General features: G+C 52.5%; 1 protein-coding gene across 1 annotated transcript in view; it reads left to right on the top strand.

Annotated features, from left to right (window-relative positions):
- The window catches only part of LOC120841887 (cytoplasmic dynein 2 heavy chain 1), a 91381-nt gene that overhangs the window by 20609 nt on the left and 49533 nt on the right, over positions 1 to 21239 (top strand). Inside the window, exons 9-12 of the mRNA XM_042289708.1 lie at positions 1540 to 1770; positions 3086 to 3208; positions 11105 to 11364; positions 20378 to 20514. Of these exons, the coding sequence (XP_042145642.1) occupies positions 1540 to 1770; positions 3086 to 3208; positions 11105 to 11364; positions 20378 to 20514 (751 nt within the window). The remainder of the gene's footprint in view (positions 1 to 1539; positions 1771 to 3085; positions 3209 to 11104; positions 11365 to 20377; positions 20515 to 21239) is intronic.

Consider the following 21239-nt stretch of genomic DNA (forward strand, 5'->3'; position numbering starts at 1 on the left):
CAGTTGCCATAGCGACGGAGGGACGCACGCACGTGTCGTTCACGTGCGTGCGTCCCTTTGCAACCGCAACGACAGGCCAATCGCAGGTCGAGGAGAAGTGTTCGTGCGCGTTGCATGCCGGTCGCGGCCCGGCTACTTCTGTCCGCAAACATGGCGTCGGTTGTGATCGTCGACGTAGACGGCGTGGTTCGTTCCGCGTAAATCGTTCCGCGTAAAAGCGCTATCCTTGACTGAATTTTCGCTGTGTGTCGCTATGATAACCCAGCACATACTAGAAGGGAACATCCACCTATTCGTGCGGCGATGTCGTGACGGCACTCTCAAGACGGCAGAAACGCCCGTGTCGTCGTGTTCGTTTACTTCGACTACAGTGGTGACTTCTGCATTTGTGTTTTCGAACATTGCCCGGATTTCTTATTTGGAGCATTTCATGCCTGTGATAAATTTGAAGGTACTACTGGCGCATACCGTATAAAGGATGCGAATTTTCACGCGTTTTCATCACCGGAGAAAAGTGATTAGGGTTAGCAATCCTGAACGCTCGCAACGTCCGTCCGCAACCCGCGACGCCGTTAAAGGCTGCGCCAGGCAAAAGTCGCTCATTTCTTTCAAAAAGTGTGATACACTTGAGAGAGAAGTGTACTAGTCTGGTGAAATAAAGACTTTCCTCAAACTAAGCTTTATTTTTGATCTCACATAAAATAAATTGTTTTACAAAGGTAAGTTGTCTCATGGCATGTATTTTGGCCTGAAAAATTGATGTTTTGGTTATAACGCGGTACCGCTTATAGTGCGGATTTTCGCGACTCCCGCGACATACGTTATATGCGGTCTACACTGTATAAGCTGTTAGTTTAGTTTTTTGAGATGTGAAGTAGAGGGAACGTCGGAGAAAACCAAGCGGTTTGTTAGCTTTGGCTGATATATGGTTAACATGATATTCCCAAGAAAGATTACTGCTTAGGAAAACTCCGAGGTACTTATAGTGCATCACTTGCTCTGTGTGGTTATTGAAAGGAGTATAATTAGATTTTGTCGGAACACGTTTAGTACTAAAGACCATGGACTTAGTTTTTTGAACATTAATCTCCATCTGCCATTTTCCACACCAAGACTCGATCTTGACAAGGTCATTTTGCAAAGTGCTACAGTCATTTACATTATGAATTCTAGAGTACATCACACAATCATCTGAAAACAATCTTAGAGTCGAGTTAATACAGAGAGACAAATCATTAACATAAATCAGAAATAATAACGGTCCCAGCACGGTTTCCTGCGGTACACCTGATCTTACTTGACGTCGAATTTGTGGCGCGTTGGTCGCTACAAGCATGTAGCTTCCACCGCACCATCAAGTTAGGAGTGAACAAAGTATAACAACAGCTCCCTTTCCCGCTCTCTTGTCTGTCGCTGCTGCTGGGGCATACCGGATGTTCCCATAATTCCTTGCACGCAAAGCAACGCCTTTTGGGATTTGTGCAAAAAGGTCCAGCGAATGTGTGTGACACGTGCCGTCTCTCCCGCTTCTGGCCGCAGCTGAAGCGCTCCGGGTTCCCACGCTTCTACTTCCTGGGGGATGAGGACCTGCTGGAGATCCTGGGCCAGGCCACCAAGCCCCCCGTGATCCAGTCCCACCTGAGGAAGCTCTTTGCCGGCATACACAGCGTTCAGTTTGGCCATGGGGAGCACCAGGTGGTCGCCATGGTCTCCCTGGACGGGGAGGTTGTGCCCCTGGCGAGTCCCGTCGCCATCACGGCCGAGGTGGAGGTGAATGCGCATTCTCAGCTTTTGAGGCTCAAAGGAGTTGGCCATCTTTTTGGCACAACCCCAAAGATGTTCTAAATGCTTAGCATTTACGGGGTTTCTTTGCATTCTTCCTTTTGTGGGCGTAGTAAGGCTCGCGAATATATAAAGTCATTTGGACACTGTGACACCACTGAATATCTGTCACATGACACAGTGCCACGTGATGTCACAGTTTCACGTCAAGGTGTTGCCGAACTTCGGGTCACGTCGCATGACATCACGGTAGATCACAGCGTTACATGAAGTCTTGATGTCATATGATTTTATGGACACAAAATCTACCTGTAAATGCTGCGCATTTAACACGTTTGTTAGCGAAAATAAATGGAATGTCAGCTTGTTCCTTTTACTCCTGTACTGTTGTTTCCTCCATCCTTTGCCGTCCATTTCTATGTGCAGCTTTTGTCAGGCGGCTCACTCAACTCGATTTTCAAGGGCCATTTATAGAAGGGTTCACTTAAGCTCGGGTACAGTGCAGTCTCGTTGATACGATTCTGCATATACTAATATGTTTTTTCTTTCATTTCTGGCCAACACCCCATAGGAACAATGTATTTTGATACGGCTAATACAATCATATTTTCGCTTGGGATTGGATAATCAACTGCGGAAAGGTGTTCTCACTGGAAAATAAACCTGTATACTCCAGTTGCTAGCTCAAATAACATTAGAACAAGCTACAAACTACCCGTCGCACGGCCGCAAAAGTCGCGGTCAATGATGCCGCGGCTCTGAGAAATCCCAACTGTCACAGCCACAGCCGCCGTGGCTAGAGAGCCACAGTTAGGGTTGGGGTGCTCTACCATGGCCGCCAATCTATTCAGTCGGGCGGTACCGTGCGCCATTAATTCAAAAGTAGAGCAGGTTTTCAAGCACGAGACTGTCGAGCGTATGCGTGCAGTAGATAACTATTGGAACTAGCATTGTTTTTAATGTAGCGATATTCGAGGCATTGAGGGGGTTAAGCTACAGCATCTAAGTGAGCTGTGGCACTCCAGACTTCTTGTTTTTCAAAAAGAAACTGTTTCCAGTTATCCACAGGTTTATCTGAAGTCACAGGAAATGCTTTCCTGTCGTTCGGAAATGTTAAGACAGTTCGCAACAGAGCAATGCAGTATCGCCTGAACTTTCCAACAAGCAAAGCTCAGGAAGTAGCTTTTTTTAAGTTTATTACTATTGCTAATTGCAGTGGCTCCAGGTTAAACTGGCCAGAGGCCGACCTGCACATTGGACCATGTAACAAGTGCAGGTGACTCAGCCTGTGCGTCTCTTGCAGGTGTGGCTGAATGACCTGGCAGTCCAGATGAAGGAAACCCTTCAGCAGCTGCTGACGGACTGTCTGAACGCACGCAAGAAGGGCTCTGCTGAAGGACAGGATCCATCTCAGTACCCGTCCCAGGTACTCTTACGAGCCGATTTTAGCCCAGTCATGCACCACATTTATGGCACTCGCCTCTCTGCTCGACTGCAATGCCTGGAATTCGTCTTCGGCCGACGCGGTCAGCTTCCCATGCTGCTTATGCGCCAAAGATGGTCCCAAAGTGGCAACAACGATGTCACTGGAGCAGGAGTGTCATGCTGCCAGATGTCGCAATCCTGGCTGTTGGTCGTAGAAATTCCAACAAAAATTGTGAGGGTTGCTGTCATCGTGGCATCCCAACTACCGCCTGCTGAAGCTTGTGGTTCTCCTTGGGGCCACTGCCTTTGGGAGTACCACGTTCGTGGCGAGACGCTCTACCGCGAAGCGGGTTCGTACTCGCGTGGCATGCAGCTCGTTGAGCGCAAACAGACACCAGTCACGTTGGTAACGGTGATAAACTGTTTATTTCCAATGAAACAAAATAACAACAACACAGCGGCTATAAGCTGGCGAACGCTGTCGGTGTGGAGATCGCCCACGGCCGAACGGTCGTTCACAAATGTACAAAGGACGGGGTAAACGCTCACCGGTGCGCCGGAAGGTTCCCCGTTGTCGCCGCCGCCGAATACCAGGAAGAAGAGAGCAGCGAGACTGCTGTCCGCTGGTTTTAAGTTAACGGCGGGGGCGAAGTGGCCAATCAAGGAGCGACACGTCGATCTCCTTTGTGCGGGGGTTCGTTACGGAAATCGCCCCAAGGGGGGAGAGGAGGAAGCCACTCACAGTGGTAAGCAGCGCCACCTCTCGCTACGCCAGCGCGGCCGCCACGGCGCGCCAAAACGCTGACGCGACAGAATGTTGAGGGATCACAATCCCCACACTCCCCCCTCCTTAGCCAATAGTCACCCGCAAACGGGTGGACCAACACGAACACACAACAACTAGACTAAAATAAGAAAAAAAAGAAAAAGGCCGCCACGGGACACAACAGCCCGGCTCATTGGTCCATGGTCCATAAGTTCGTACAGCGGTCCCTCACCAGCGGTACAGCTCCCAGCTGCAGTCGATCGGTTGCGTCATCCCGTGACCGCCGCGCACGTGGCGGGTCACCTCCTGAGCGCCCAGGCCGGGGTGGGGCGTCGAGCCCGAAGTGACGAATGTCCCACAGCAGCATTCCGAACGCCCAGGCGTCGGACTTGAAGGGGAATACCTGGAGTTGCACGCACTCCGGAGCCATCCACCGCACTGGGAGGGCGCCCCTGGGCTTCTGGTGGTACACGTCCGTCTCGGGGTTCCAGTGCTCCTGGAGAGTGCGAAGTCGGCGACCTTGTCACAGCCGTGTTCGTCGACGAGCACGTTGAGGGCGGCCAGGTCCCGGTGGATTATCCCTCGACTGCCGATGTAGTGCGTGCCCTACGAGCCCTGCTGGGCGAACTGCGCCAGGTCCCTGGGGCCCTTGGGACTTGTCACGGGACGAACGGGAACAGCTGGTCCCTGGTCGGCGAGCTTTTCGGCCGCGGCGCGGGTCCCGAAGATGATGAGCCGGCAGTCCCTGACCGGAAACGATCCCGACGACCCACGAAAACGACGGGCTGCTGGTTTGGCTCGCGGCCGGCTGGGGTAGCGGGGCCGCCTGACGAGTCACGCGCAGCCGTGGTCCCTGGACGCCGCTGAACTGCCGCAGCCAGGAGACAGCAGCTCACGAACGGCGCGAAGCAAAGGCTGGATGTCCTCTTCGTAGGTGCGGAACGTACTGCGGTAGAATGACCACTTGGTCTCCGACCGCTTGTGACGACGCTCGCACCGCGCTTTTGCGTTGACAAGTGGCCCACGTGAGCGTAGGTGGCAATAACTGACCAATGGCAGTTACGCGTACCCTTTCCCTCGGAAGCCGTGTTTGGGGGATTCCCCTACGGGTTCATCCGGGAGCGAACGCTGAGGTGACGTATGTAGGTCACTGCTTGCCAGTAACAATGGTGTCTGGCGCGTTCGCGAAGGCAGCAGGTGTATTGTGCTTTGCACTTCCCTTAATGTGACATTTCGCCACTTACAGGGGCTGCCTCTACGAAAACTTCGGATAATAGTTCCTCCGTCTACGCAGATTGTAGCGGGGCGCCTCTCGCTCGCTGCTGGCGTCGTCTCGCGCTGCGTGTGCATGTTTCTGCGGCGGCTGAGTTTGCTCGTTGGCCCCGTTTTCCCTCTCATGGTAGGGTTTCAGATCGCACAGATGTACCGGCCCACCGACTTTTCTTGATTGCAAGTTTGTCAGCTTGTACACGAGTGGGGAGAGAAGTTCCTGCACTCGGTACGGACCACACCACTTCGGAGCCAAAGCGGCCGAGAAGCCTTTGCTGGCATCACTCAGAACATGGTTGCGTCTGAGGACGAGATCGCCCACTTTGTAGCGGAGATCTCGATGCGAGCGGTCGTACTGAGCTTTTTGTTTCGCTCGCGCTACCCCGAGATTGCGACGCGCCTCCGAGAAGGCTTCCGTCATCCGAGTTTGTAGCTGCCGCGCGTGGTCCGTCTGCGTCGGCTGCGCGTCGTCCACCCCGGCTCTCGCCCCTAGGACACGGTCCATGGGGTTCGGAAGCTCTCTCCCGAATGTGAGGAAAGCGGGGGTGAAGCCCGTCGAACGGTTGAGAGTGGTCCGAAGTGCGAACCCGATCTCGGGGATATATGCGTCCCAGTCACGGTGCCTTTCCGCGAAGGCGGCCAGCATTGGTTTGATGTTTCTGTTACATCGCTCCGTGATGTTCGACTGCGGGTGGTACGGCGTGGTTGTTCTGTGCTTTATGCCAAGGGCCTTGCACGCGTCCACGAATACCTTCCCGACGAAGTAGCTCGCTCGATCAATCAAAAGAGCTTCGGGGAATCCAAAACGGGTGAAAACCTCCATGAGCTTCTCCGTGATCGCTCGGGCTGTCAGCTTACGGAGTGGAAAAAGTTCCGTCCATTTGCTGAAGTGGTCAGTTACAACCAGCAAATACTGGTGTCCTTTAGGGCTCCTCGGTAGGGGGCCGACCACGTCGCAGGCTGCCAGAGACCATGATTGCTGGCTCGGAATCGGTTGCATTAGGCCCGGGGGTTTGCCGCCTCTTGGTTTGAAGCTTTGGCAAGAGTGGCAGGTGCGAGCATAACGGAAAACGTCCCGTTTCATGCCCGGCCAGGTGGCGATGCGACATAACTTTGAGTAAGTCTTGGGGCCGCTCGCGTGTCCGGCCAAGTGCGAGTCGTGATAGTAGCGCAAAACTGCGTTTCTCAGACTGCGGGGTACCACTACCTTAAACGCCTCGTCGGAGTCGTTCTCGGAGGGTATGTACCTCAGCAAGAGCCCGTCATTGCTCAGCAGATATGAATCCTCCGTGCCCGCACCAATACCAGATACGTCCCGGCACTCGGCGCCTACTACAATACCAGTAGTGTTGCGCCCGGCGGTCGCACCACCCGCCTCCACGGCGTCCGACTCTTCCGCGAGTCCGTCGATCACCTTTCGACAAAACGGATCATTCTGCTGAGCTTTCAGAAGCTCTTCTTTGCTGAACACGATTCCCACTGCGCTCACTGCGTCTAGGTGGTTGATCGTCTCGTCCGGGGTGGTCAGATCTGCTGCCTCCCTTTGGGACTGAGTCACGGCTTCGCCTGACAATGTGGATGTCGTTGGCTCGGCCTGGGTCTTTGCGGAAATTTGTGTGCAGTCTACGGGGGCTCGTGACAATGCGTCTGCCACCACGTTTGTGCTGCCTTTCCGGTACCGCACGACGTAGTCGTATTTTTGCAGCATCAAAGCCCATCTTGCCAGGCGACCAGCGGGTTCGCGGAGTCGGGAGAGCCATATTAGGCTTTGGTGATCTGTTTCGATCACGAAAGTGGTCCCGTCGACATAAATGTCGAAACGCCGGAGTGCAAAGACGATGGCCAAGCACTCTTGTTCGCATGTGCTGTAGTTCCTTTCAGCTGGCGTCAACGAGCGGCTGGCGAAGGCCACCGGTCGGAGTACACCTTCGTGCTGTTGGAGCAGGACCGCGCCCAAGCCAAGATTGCTGGCATCTGTTTGGATCAGAAAGGGCTTGTTCAAGTCGGGTAGCTTGAGTTCAGCTGTGTCCGTGAGCGCTCGGGAGGTGCGGCGAAAGGCCGCTTCCTGCTCGGGACCCCAGCTCCAACTCACGGACTTTCGCAATAGGCGTGTCAGTGGTGCTTGAAGCGTCGCGCAGTTTGGGATGAATTGGCGATAGAAGTTCACCATTCCCAGGTAGCGACGGAGGGAGCTCACGTCGGTTGGCGCAGGAAACTCCAGGATTGCCTGTAATTTGTCGGGATGTGGCGCAAGGCGCCCGCGATCCAGTTCGAACCCGAGCAAGGCGATGCGGGTTTCGGCTATTTGAGCCTTTTCGGGGTTCAGGGTCATTCCCGCGGCTTTTAGCCGGTCGAGTACGTCCTCGAGATGACGTAGGTGATCTTCGAAGGTGTTGGAGTAGACGACAATGTCGTCGAGATAGGCCATTGCGTGTTTCCATTTGGCTTCTCCCAGTACTCGGTCGATCAATCGCTGGAACGTCATTGGCGCTCCGCACAGACCGAAGGGCATTCGTGTGAATTCAAAAAGCCCGCGGTGACAACAGAAGGCTGTTTTTGCCTCGTCACCTGGCTCCATCCGAACCTGGAGGTAGCCTCGGCTAGCGTCCAGGGTGGTGAAGTACCGCGCACTGCCCAAGTTGGACAGAATCGAGTCGATGCTCGGTAGCGGGTAGGCGTCCTTTCGTGTGACGTCGTTGAGACGGCGGTAGTCCACGCAAAGACGTGAGCTGCCGTCTTTCTTCGGGACCAGCACCACGGGGAATGCCCAGGGGCTGTTAGATCGCCGGACGACTCCGGTGTCGATCATTTCGTCCAGGGCACGGTCGATGGCTTTTCGTTTAGCCAAGCTTACGGGTCGAGCGTTCTGCCTTCTTGGCAGTTCGTCGCCCGTGTCAATGCGATGTCGCACTTCATTTGTGCAGCCAGGTCGGTCCGTGAACATTGCGTCATAGCGGCGCAACAACGACGACAGTCGGGCTTTTTTTCGCCCTGACACGCTGCATGATTGCGTGAGCAGTGGGTGCGTCATTTCCCCGATGGGGGCGGCGCTCGCTGCCATCGGCGCTGGACTCGGTGTCTTAGGGTCAATGACCCGGTTTAGGGAGTCCCTCGCTTCCTCTCGACGGCTCGTCGCGTGCGCCAATGGTGGCGTTGGCGGTACGGCCGGGGGTTCGCAGAAGGGTTTCAGGGGTGCAAACGTGCCCTCCCGGTAGCCTGCGCTGCTGACGTCGATTACAATGCCTGTTTTGGCAAGGAAGTCTCTGCCCAAAATAATGGGCACCGATAGGCCAGGGAGATGAACGAAGCGTTGTCGTCTTACTCGATTCTCCCATCTCGCGACCAGCCGCGCGGTACCAGCCGAAAGGGCGGTTCCGCAGGCTAGGCGAAAGGCAGTGTTGCATTCTCGGAGTCGGACAGAATTCTGTCGGAGGTGAGTCAACACTTCGTCGCCGAACATCGAAGCGCTTGCTCCGGTGTCGAGGAGTGCCTTGAATGCCTTGCCGGCGATCGTTACAGAAATGAACGGTGCCGGCGTGCCGGTCGGGAAGCCTATTCTGTAGGCGGTCGGCAAAAGAGTGGCCATGGGACCCTCTGATTCTTTGTTAGCCACCGGTCCGTCCGTCCAAGGGCCGTTTACCGGTGGCTTTGCTCGTTTCCCGCACGGTGCGATTCCGTGTTCGACCGTTCCGGGCACTGGCGCGCGAGATGATCGAGGCGATTGCACCGATAACATCTTCTGTCGTCGCCTCGCCGGGGGTTCCGCCGTGCGTTTTGGTTTTCGCCGGCTCTGTCGTAGCGTGCATCGGCTCGCTGAGATTGGGGGATCCTCGTTTGCTCCTGCCTCGCTGCCTCGTTGGGGCGCGAGTCGGTGGTTCTGAACTGCGGCGTCGGCCGGCTTGTTCGTCTACCGTAGGAGTACGGGTCGAGCGCACGATCTGAGATTGCGTACGTGTCTCGGCCCCGATCTTCCGCATAGTTTGCGGAATCGTAGCGCTTTGTTGCTCGAGATGGCGTGTCCCCGCTCCACGCGCAGCGCGGTTCGAGGGCCGCTGACGCTGGAGGCGGAGGCCGGTACGCACGGGCCGCGAGAATGTCACCCTGAAGGCGCCGGGCCTCGGAGGCGAGCTCGTTCAGGTCGCGGAAACGGCTGCCTCGAAGATACGCAGCGAAAGTCGGGTGGCTTTGGCGTATGACGCGTTCCACTCGCTCTGCATTGGGAGCTGAGGGTTCTGCGAGCTCGAAAAGCTCTTGCATGGCTCGTACGAACTCCAGCAGGGACTCGTCCGGATGCTGGGTTCGCTGTTCGAGCTCCCGCCGCATCCTTCTCTCGTAGTCGGCGGGAAGGAATTCGCGGCGGAACGCCTCTCGGAACTGATCGAGCGTTCCGGGTTGGTCACCGACAAGTCGGAACCAGCGGGTGGCTTCGTCGACGAGCGCGATTGGCAGAATGCGCTCAAGTATTTCACGATCGGACATTCCCATCGCGCGTTGGTACTTCCGTAAATCGTCAAGGAAGTCCGTAGCGCTCGCTTTGTCTGCGTAACCCCGATAAGTCGGGACGGGAATTCGGACCGGAGGTCGTTGGGCCCGTGGTGCGAGTGTTGTCGTTCGCAACGCACCTGTCAGGCTCTCAATCACACGTGCCGCGTTTTCGAGCAAGGTGAGGCGCCGCCGCGGTTTCTCCGTGGGGAGACCGGTAGGCTTCGCTTTGTGCCGGCGGCGGAGCACGTGCGGTCAGGGAAGATCCGGGAGCGATGACGCCCGTCCGCAATGGCGTCGGAGCCACGCTCGGCTCCAGGAGAGCGTCGCAGGGCGCTTCTCGTTGGAGGGTTGGCATTTCGGCTTCCCGTTGAAGTAGGGGCCGCGCAAATGCGTCGGCCGCGGTCGCCAGCGTGAGCAAATCCGAGAAGTCGGTCTGCATTGTCACGGTAAGCGCTGGTTGCACAAGGACTCGTCACTCGGCAGCAGTCGCCACACAAACGTACCGGAATTCTGGTCGTCAGCCCTTTTGTTGGGCGCCAATTTGTGGTTCTCCTTGGGGCCACTGCCTTTGGGAGTACCACGTTCGCGGCGAGACGCTCTACCGCGAAGCGGGTTCGTACTCGCGTGGCATGCAGCTCGTTGAGCGCAAACAGACACCAGTCACGTTGGTAACGGTGATAAACTGTTTATTTCCAATGAAACAAAATAACAACAACACAGCGGCTATAAGCTGGCGAACGCCGTCGGTGTGGAGATCGCCCACGGCCGAACGGTCGTTCACAAATGTACAAAGGACGGGGTAAACGCTCACCGGTGCGCCGGAAGGTTCCCCGTTGTCGCCGCCGCCGAATCCTAGGAAGAAGAGAGCAGCGAGACTGCTGTCCGCTGGTTTTAAGTTAACGGCGGGGGCGAAGTGGCCAATCAAGGAGCGACACGTCGATCTCCTTTGTGCGGGGGTTCGTTACGGAAATCGCCCCAAGGGGGGAGAGGAGGAAGCCACTCACAGTGGTAAGCAGCGCCACCTCTCGCTACGCCAGCGCGGCCGCCACGGCGCGCCAAAACGCTGACGCGACAGAATGTTGAGGGATCACAATCCCCACAAGCTTCCGTGGACTGTCGAGCCGAAGAGCGGTTCGGAGCAGGAGAGACGTCTGCCGCATCCACCCCCACCCCTGTGCTACTGTGAGGATCGGGGTCGGCGACAACGTGATGCTTCTATGTCACCAGGCGGAAATTGAGGGACCACATTTTAGGACACGACGCGGACGCACCGGTTGTAGACGCGCTCCAGACGCCGTAGCTGTACAACCTGATTTGCCTCGAGGAAGGGTATAGCGGCTACGTTCGTTACGACTTTGTCCCATCCTTGCATTGCAGATCTTGTGCCTCGCGGAGTGGGTTCGTTTCACGGAGGCCTGCGAGGAAGCCATCGAGCGGGGCACCCTGCCACGTCTCTCGGAGGACGTGGAGAGGCAGCTGGAACACTACACGGGCGTGGAGCTGGAAAGCAACCCTGTGCTGGAGCTGAAGCTGAAGGCCCTGGTGCTGGACAGCGTCCACAGGATCAGCATCATCGAGGAACTTCAAGAGTACCGAACCTCCAAGGTCACGGACTGGCACTGGCAGAAGCAGCTGAGGTGATCTTTGCTCCTTTCTCGCTTAGACCGTACCACGGTGTAAAACAAACCTTTTAGGTGTCGATAGTCCGCTCTCCGCCACAACGAGATAATGCCCCCCATGCACTGCGCTTCACAGTGTTACCAACAGATGGCGCCGTAAGCCTGAGGCCGGTGGAGGCCGGTTCGTGTGCCTCTGGCACGGGGCGGGCTGTCTGTGCAAGGTACGATGTAGAATGGCCATTTGCATTCCATCGTGTACTCGTATGGAACCTTAATGCTGCTGAGCACATGGAACTATTCACCCTAACCATGGCAAAGGGACAAACGAAGATGCTGCAATCTTTGAGTAAAAAGGAAGACCATTTTGGTCCTGTGGATACTTGTTAGCCTAGCTTACATCTGTACTTTAAGTTTCTTCAGTATCCCAACACGAGCTTTAGTGAGTGCTTGTAAAACCAATTAACCCAGATAAACTCCAGGTAAACTGTAGCTTTGGAGCAACCGAAAAAAAAAGTGCAAATTAAAGAATGATAAACATAAAACTTATGGTATGAAATTTAAACTGTTTAAAAACCATTCATGGATCCTTTCCACAAAAAAAGCTTTCTTGTACAAATTTCAGTTGATTTGGCTCAATTTTTAAATTTATATCTTCGTTTACAACGTGGTGTGAGCTGAATTTGTGAATATTGTTTTACATTTCAACCCATCCTTTTGCAAACTTTTGATTTGCACCAGATTTCACTGCTCACAGAATTGGCTGGAACATTTTGCGAGCAGAAGTTAGTGAAACAACATTCTGTGGAAGGTCAACTTTGTCAGCACATTTACTTTTGCATTAGGAGATTTTAGAGTTATTTTGATGGTAACCACACATGTCAATGGAGGAAAGCAAACAGGTTTAACTTAGGGCACATCAGAAATAAATATTATTAATATAACAAGAATCACAAACTTCAACATAGTCTCAAATAATGCTGCACAACAATTCATTAAACTGAACCCCAATCATATACAGTTGAACCTCGATTTACCGAAACCCAATGTTACAAATTTCCTGATTTAACAAATTCGGATTCCCCGCGCAGCCTGTGCGCGAGGTCTCCCTTCCTCAATTTTACCAAGTTCCCGATTTTACAAAATAATTAGCGGGTTCAGGTGACTTGGTTAAATTGAGGTTCAACTGTAAAATGAATGGAAGCAATATTCTGATGCTCAGCAAGAAAAGAGTCACTCAATTTCCTAATAATGAGCTAAAGCAAGCGCAATATAGGCACTTACAAACAATGCCACTACCACAGCTACTAATTAACTGGAATGTTCATGGCTTGCAGTGTTCCACTCTGCTCTGATTTTCAGTGAACCATTTTTCACTGAAGGACAGTCTACCATAGTTGTTTTTTTCAGTTCTGTTCCACACTACAAGTTGCACAATAAAGACTCTTTCTTTTTTTCTCGACGTTGCTTTGGGGCGTCTCTGTTTTTTCCCTCGCAGTACTGTCGTATTCGCATAAGGAGGTTGTACCGAAGAATCCTGGCCATGGCGTCAGTCTTGTGTTCACCGCAGGGAAATGACATGTCGCTACTTTCTTTCACGTGGTCAATCGTTTTCCAGAAGACATCACGTTCATCGCTGTGCTTCGAAAAATACTGTTCAGCTATCCTAAATATCTTAAAAAGCTTAGTGTTAGGCTACACGAAGCCTCCTTGTGCCTTGCAGTTGATCAAAGCCACCTCACTTGCCTGATTTGCTCTCACAGATAGGGGTATGTCCCTGCAGACAGTGCAGCTAAACATCTGTCTCATCTTTCTCGACAGGAAGCCAGCCACATCATAGGCCACGATCTCAGGGATACTGTTGTCAGTGGGCGAAACGTCCACACACTCCCATTTTTCTGTCATTCTGAGTCCATCCACCTTTGTTCGCAACTCTGCAATGTATTGCTTGTAGGTGTCTGACGTCCTGCTTTTCAAAACATCCTTAAAGGCAGCAAAATGTAAAAGTGGAGGTTCATCTTCTTGCACTTTGCAGTTGCCAAATTTTGGCAGTTTTAATAAGCTGTAAAGCATCAACGTGCGGTAGAGTTGCAAGAATGTTGGCGTGTCTGGATGATAATTTTCACCAGCCGCTTGCGACACTTTGCCAGAAAATCTCTCAATCGCGTCCTGATTAAATTTGCAGGACATAACATAATCGAAGTTGCTCTTTGTAAGCATATACCGTATACGGAGAGGTCTATCACCGATTTAAGGATCTGTGGAGCATTAGGCAGATTACCTCTCCAAAGCCTCCTTGAGGCCATCCTCTCCCAACAGCTTGAGTTTTTTTTGGCATGCTATCAATTCAGCGTCCAGCTTTTGTTTTGATATTACAAGTCCCAATTTGGAGTGGTAGCATGCAATGGCGCTGTTTCCTTAGCTTTATAACCTTTATCTTTTTGGAAGGACTCGGCAGGATTCGTAGCCTCAGTTCTGTCTTTCGCTTTTAAAGTCGAGCCCAATTAATAAATTCCAAGAGTACCGTTCCTACTCGCATAATGAACGCACATTTTTTTTTTTTTTCCAAAAAATTTACCCATTTTTATAAATTTACTTAAATTTTTGCATTTACACACTTTGTGCATATGTCATTTTAGATGCCAATATGACAATGGCAGGGTGCTGCAGCACGTCACCACTGACGGAGGCGCACCCATGGCTGGTCGTGGGCGCGCCATAATAACCATGCTTTATCAATTGCAAACCTTTTTAGGGCGCTTTTGGCGTGCCTTTTGCCGAAGAAAAAGCGCCCCTACGAAGCTCGCTCAGCACGGAGAGCAACGCGACCATTCTTGGGCCTAACCACTTTTGCTCACTGACCAATAGCGGACCAATGACGACGGCGTGTTTGTTGACATCAGTGCATCCGATTGGCGAAGAATGTCCGGGGCTGGGCAATTCCTCGACCCGAGCTTAGTCAAGTGTGCTCGCCGCTTGGTTTCACGGTTTATCACTTCCGCAACTACGCGCTTGCAGCCATTACAAGAGTGGCTTCGCTTGGCTTGACTTGGCCTGATCGCTTGGCTTATAAGAAAATTGACTCAGTAACTAGCTAAATTGGACGCAATTCGAGACTCGCGGAATCGAAAATTGAAAGTGCGTTCATTATGCGAGGGGAAAAAAAGATGTTCAAAATATTGGTACCTGTTTTGGGGGGTGCACTCATTATGCAAGTGCGTTCATTATGAATGTAAATATGGTATGTATCGTTCAAGCTGGCACAAGATTTACCATATTTTTTCGAATATAAGGCAGTCACGATTATAAGGCGAGGGGGCAGTTGAAGGACCCAAGAAAAAGAAAAAAAATCGTCATATTGCTATACTGAGCTTCGGATATAAGGCGGGGTATGACTTTGAGACTACGGATTTTGGAAAAAAACCTCGCCTTATATTCGAATAAATACGGTCCTTTCTGATCAAGGTCCATGCATGGGTCCATGGCTTATGTCCAATGGTTCATGCGTTGATGATCTCCTCACTTTTTTTCCGTGCTAGGAGCACGGGAGATTGCTGTTTTTTTTTTGTTTTTTTTTTGGAGGGCAGATGACAGGTACCCTCGGCATGATATACACTGCACCGCGTGTGGTAGCAGAACTGGTCATTTTGGAGCATTGATCAACACTTCTCCCCCGAGTTCACCGTGGTGCTTTGTCCTCAACACCACATGCTCCGTGAAGTGCCTTACACGCACAGCGTCATTTGGTGTTAGCGGCCAATCCTTGGGAGGAAATCACACATGCCCATTGCACCAAACACTCATCATCCAACGGACCACCGAACAAAGTTACCTTTTCTTTGCGAGTCTGGTAACCGGAATAACAATTTGGAGCAAAGCACTTGCATCCCATGGTCACGAATGTCGGACCATGCTGGTGCTGCAGGCTGCGATGCATAAAGGTGTTAGTAGTCCAAGTAAACTGCGTAACTCAAGACAAAATGTTTGACACAATTGGAGACGGCGTAAACAGTGGAGACTCGTTGTGATTGTGACGGCCCGCAACACCAGTCACAACTGACTGGATCTTGTGGCGCCCTCCAGGAGAAGACTGAGCAAACACGAGGAGGGGGCCTTATATGTTTGCCCGCTCTGATGGGGCGAGGTGTGCAGTCCCTTCACCTAAAGAGGTTGTCTTGCATCGTGGACCGTACAGACTACCACCAATTGTGGTCGGCGCATTAGAGTTTGGTAACGTGTATCATTAATAATGAGCATTAAATTACTGTATGCTAAAGGCTTTGCATACGCAAAGAAATAGCGTCGTTGCCACTGTGCTAGTGTCGAGCTTGAATCATGTTATAAATTGGCGCATTGCAACGGCACAATTTTTCGGTTAAGCATGGCTGTGACAGTTGTAACAAGGGAGCTGCAGGTGACTACGGCGGTAGCCGCACGTGAAGGGGCTAGCTGGTGCAGAGCCAGAAGAAGAGAAGGACGACGGGGCTACGAGGGGCTTGGCAAGTGCTGCTGTTCCGGCGAGCTATAAACCATATTTTGTTATCCTAACAACTGGCGCTGAAGAGTTGGCAGGCAGAATTCACCCCGCGACCGTCGGTGATTGTACAACGGTATCATTTCTACTGCCGCACACAAGACATCGGGGAAACCGTGAAGGAGTTTGTCGCCGGCCTGCGCCAATTGGCCGATCGGTGCGAATTCGGGGCGGAGTTGGCGAACAACCTTCGGGACCGCATCGTGCACGGCATCAGGAATGACGTGATGCGGAGGAGGCTACTGGAAGAGCCTAACTTGACGTTGGATCGGGCGGTGGAGTTAATCACGAGCATGGAAGCCGCCGCGAGAGGTGCTGAACAGATCACCGGCCGAGCGAGCGGGACAGCCGAGACAGCGGTGAACCGCGTGACAGCACCGTCGACATCGGCGCAGTCAGCGGAAGAGCGACGCAGCTGTTTCCGTTGCGGCGGCAAGCACCGGGAATCAACGTGCAAGTTTGTAAATAGTGTTTGTTTCAAATGCCGGCAACGAGGTCATATATCAAGACTGTGCCAGAACAAGACAAACCACGAAGGCAGAGTCAGCAGCAACGACAAACATCGCGAAGGAAAAACGAAGCAGACGCTGAACTCAACTCAGACACCAGCAAACCGTTCGGTGCACGTCATGCGAGCTCAAGACAGTGAAGAGTCAGATTCGAGCGTCGTGGGGGACCTCTGGCCGTTAAACCCGAGCGAAAAAATAGCGCTACCAGGAAACGGCCGAAAAGAGGCACCAGAGTTCAAGGACCCGCCAATTTTTGCAGAAGTGACGATACAAGGAAAAACTGTACAAATGGAGCTGGACACCGGAGCTGTGTTTTCGGTTATGGATGAGACTGAGTTCGAAAGACGGTTTCCAGATACCGTCATCGAACCATCAACCGTTAAACTGCGGGGCTACTTCGGTCAGCTGGCTGCCGTAGTCGGCAAGGCGACGGTCATGGCGGAGTTTGGCGGGAAAGCTGAGCTACTACCTTTGTTTGTTGTACGAGGTGGTTCCCGGGCTCTTCTGGGACGGAACTGGGCAAGGGCTTTCAACATGCCTCTAGATCAGCTCGTCAATGGGCATCAGGTGAGCAGCACTGAAGAGTTGGCAGGCAGATTTCACTCCGTGTTTTCTGAAGGATTAGGGACGCTGAAAGGAATGAAAGCAACTATCAGCGTACCGGAGGGAACCAGACCCAGGTTTTTCCGACCGCGAACTGTACCTTTTGCGTTGCAAGACCTGGTAGCGCAAGAGTTGCAACGCTTACAGCGCGACGGGATTTTGACCCCCGTACGAACGTCAGAGTGGGCGGCGCCTATCGTACCTGTACTAAAGAAGGATGGTAGGATACGAATTTGTGGCGACTTTAAACTCACAGTCAACCAAGTGGCTATTACAGAAGTGTATCCGGTACCGAGACTGGAAGAGATGTGGGCGAAGCTTGCTGGGGGAACAACGTTCTCTAAGCTAGATCTCCGCGATGCGTACCAGCAGATTGAACTGGAGCCGGCAGTTAAGAAGTTTGTCACAATTAACACGCAGAAAGGACTGTTTCAATACAACAGGCTGCCTTTCGGAGTAGTGTCGGCTCCCGCCATATTTCAAAGAGAGATGGAAAATCTTTTACGAGATTGTAACGGCACCATTGTCTATTTTGACGACATCTTGGTCACAGGGGCAACAGAAAATGACCACTGCCAGAATCTGGAGGCAGTCTTAAAAAAAGGGGAGGCCTGGAGTTGGGGTGCTGAGGAACTAGCGGCGTTCAATACAAGCAAAGCGATGTTGACGTCTGCATCAGTGCTAGTGTATTATGACCCGAGCCAGCCGGTGGTACTATGCTGCGATGCGTCACCATATGGTGTTGGTGCGGTCTTGGCGCACAGAACAAGTTCCGGGGAAGAAAGGCCTATCGCTTTTGCATCCAGGCGTCTATCCGCAGCTGAAAAAAACTACAGCTAACTAGATAAAGAGGCCCTGGCCGTAATATACGGAGTGACTAAATTCAACCAATTCCTGTGGTGTCGACAATTCGACATTTGCACAGACCACAAGCCATTGCTGGGTCTTTTAGGACATGATCGGGGAATCCCACAACAGTGCTCTCCTCGAGTGCTTCGATGGGCGTTAACGTTGAGCGCTTATTGCTATCGACTGGTATATCGACCAGGGGTCAATCTAGGAAATGCGGATGGGCTGAGTCGGCTGCCACTGCCTGGATCCTCGTTCAAGGACCACGCGGCTGGGGAAGTGTTCATGCTGGAAAAGGCGTTTCCGTCGTTGTTGTCGGCAGCAGCGGTAGCACAGGCTACAAATAAGGATCCCATAGTGTCGACAGTACGAGAGGCTTTGTGGTCTGGGAAGCGTCTGCCGGAATCTGCTGATTGGAGGACGTTCTCATGTCGACTAGAGGAATTTTCAGTGCAGGACGGCTGTGTATTGTGGGGTTGCCGAATAGTAGTACCAACATCACTAAGGCCAGCGGTGTTGAGCGTGCTACACGAGACACATCCGGGTATTGAGAAAATGAAAATGGTCGCTCGGAGCCATGTCTGGTGGCCAGGCATAGACGAGGCTATTGAAAACAAAGTAAATGGTTGTACCATATGCCAAGTTCACCGGCGGGCACCGAGGTCGGTACAACAAACACCATGGCCATTCTCGGAAAATGCATGGTCACGTCTACATGTTGACTTTGGAGGGCCGTTTTCAGGGCATCTATTTCTTGGTGCTAGTTGATGTGTTCTCCAAGTGGGTGGAAGTGCACCGGGTGCCCTCACCATCGGCTAAAGCCACAGTGGAGTGCTTGAGATCAATCTTTGCCACACACGGCCTACCTGATGTGGTCGTTAGTGACAACGGCCCGGCGTTCGTCAGTGCGGAATTCAAAGAATTCCTGGCAAGAAATGGAGTTCGTGCTATCACTATTCCACCGTATCACCCTGCCTCAAACGGCGCTGCAGAGAGGGTGGTACAAACGATAAAAGAAAAGCTAAAGAAAGCTAAACCAGGATGTTTCGAAGTCAAGATTCCCAGAATTCTTTTTAATTACAGAACGACGCCGCATCACCTGACTGGACGAACACCAGCAGAGTTGTTGATGGGGCGGCGCCTAAAGACTCCCCTGGACCTGCTGCACCCAGATCTCCGAGTCAGAGTAGGGTTCAAGCAGCTACAGCAGAAGGAGCGAGTGGACAAATCTGCAAGAAGAGACGGATTACCACAGCCTGGTGATCGTGTCTGGGCTCGAAATTTCAGACCAGGAGATCGTTGGGTCCCTGCAATAGCTGAGCATCCCACCAGTGCATCGTCGGCACGAGTGATGCTGGAAGAGGGCGGCACCTGGAATCGCCACGGGGATCACCTGAGGCAACGAGCACCAGTCCCACCACAAGACACCTTGGATGTGCAGCAGCCATTGGAGAGTGCACAAGACAACATGGATGTGCAGGCACCATTGGAGAGTGTAGTTAACATGCCTCTTGGACAACAAACTTTCATGCGGCCCGAAGACAGCGTAGCTAGGCAGACACCATTAGGCAGTGTGGTAAACCTACCTAGTGAGCGTGTGCGTGACATGGGTGGTTCTTGTGTGTCTAGAGCCGATATACAGACTCCGAGTGCGGTGCGGGAACGCTCAGGACAGGATGTTCAGGGCGAACCTGTGAGAAATGACACTTTGAGACGTTCAACTAGACAGCGCAGACCTCCGATACGGTACTCTCCTTGATTGACACTGTGAGTTGAGGGGGAGGAGTGTGACAGTTGTAACAAGGGAGCTGCAGGTGACTACGGCGGTAGCCGCACGTGAAGGGACTAGCTGGTGCAGAGCCAGAAGAAGAGAAGGACGACGGGGCTACGAGGGGCTTGGCAAGTGCTGCTGTTCCGGCGAGCTATAAACCATATTTTGTTATCCTAACAATGGCCTTCGCACGTGATATTCTAAAACTTGCCAGGAATAAAATAGTATGTACTTTGATCTATTGCTCAAATGTTTCGTTTGGAGAATGCATTAGTGATACATACACAAATCTGGGCAGCGTGACGGCACGGCCTCCAGCCGCGGTGTCGCCACACGGGGCGTTAAGTTAGAATTTGATGCCCAACGTGACTAGATCTAATAACGTCGTTGACACTGAGACAACACGTTATGCCACGACATAACACTGGGATGTCACGTGAGGTCGGGTTGCCCAAAGCACGTCATGTGGTCACGTGGCCATGTGACCTGTGATGGCATCAGCCACGTGTTCCCTGGTGGTGTCCTTCTAAATTTAGCGGGGCGTTAGCCCGCTAAATTTAGCTGGCAGTGGGACGGTGGGACTAGTGTTGCAACGGCTATAAAAATTAAAATCTCGCTTCTGTGCAAAACGGCATTTTGCATTAAAAAGTTTAGCAGAAAATAACTGCTGGAGATCGCTCGCTTGCCGACCCTGGTTTTGCTCTGCGTTGACCCGAGATGTCTTCCCGCCGGTACCGCGTTTGGTGCTCGGTCATCGTTCCTTGTCAGGTTCTACATCCAGAACGGACTGGCCGTAGTGAAGATGGTGGACGCCACGTTTGAGTACTCGTACGAGTACCAGGGCAACGCACCCAAGCTGGTACACACTCCTCTGACCGACAAGTGCTTCATCAGCCTCACCCAAGGTAAGCTCCCACCTGAGCACCGCCTCCTCGGTAAAGAAGTTGTGGTGCCGGGGTTTCTGCATCACCTACCGGAAGCAGGTGTGGGGCTCAGATTCAACACGAATGCTGCCTCAGCGTTTTGCTGGTACTCGCATTCTCCGACTGAATGCAAGTCTCAGCGTAACACCTATGCAACGCGCTCGCACGCATGGTGGGAGAGTGTGCACGAGGGGGAAGAGAGCAAGCACGTGCTTGGAGGAAACGGGGAAACGTGAAACTGCGAGACCAAAGCCAGGGTTTGTGATTGTGAGAGTCGCAAACTTTGCATTCCATTCCTGGTCAAGCGCTAGCTTTGAAGGGGCTTCCTTGCGAAGACGCCGCCCACGACTACGCTTGCCTTGTCGAGGGCTCGTGCGTGCAGCATCATCGCGGAGCAACCCACAGTACGTTCTGCAATAGCACTACAGTTGAATCTTATTAATTAAAACTCTAGAGGGACCGAAAATTTGTTGGAATAAAGCAAAGTCTGAATTACCGAGAGTTTCCTCCCATAGAGACTCATAGGATGGGACCTGCATGTTAGTTCGAATTATCCGCAAGTTTGAATTAGGAGACTTTGAATCAACGAGATTCGACTGTACTTTTATCACAAACAATAGTGTCTGAAGGAGGGTAATTTTTCAGTTACCATGGTTTTCAGTGTGCAGCATTATACTAACGCGTCAATGTCTCCTTGAACGGTCCGC

This window comes from Ixodes scapularis, unplaced genomic scaffold (assembly GCF_016920785.2).
Source record: "Ixodes scapularis isolate PalLabHiFi unplaced genomic scaffold, ASM1692078v2 PGA_scaffold13__105_contigs__length_92229423, whole genome shotgun sequence".
Lineage (NCBI taxonomy): Eukaryota > Metazoa > Arthropoda > Arachnida > Ixodida > Ixodidae > Ixodes > Ixodes scapularis.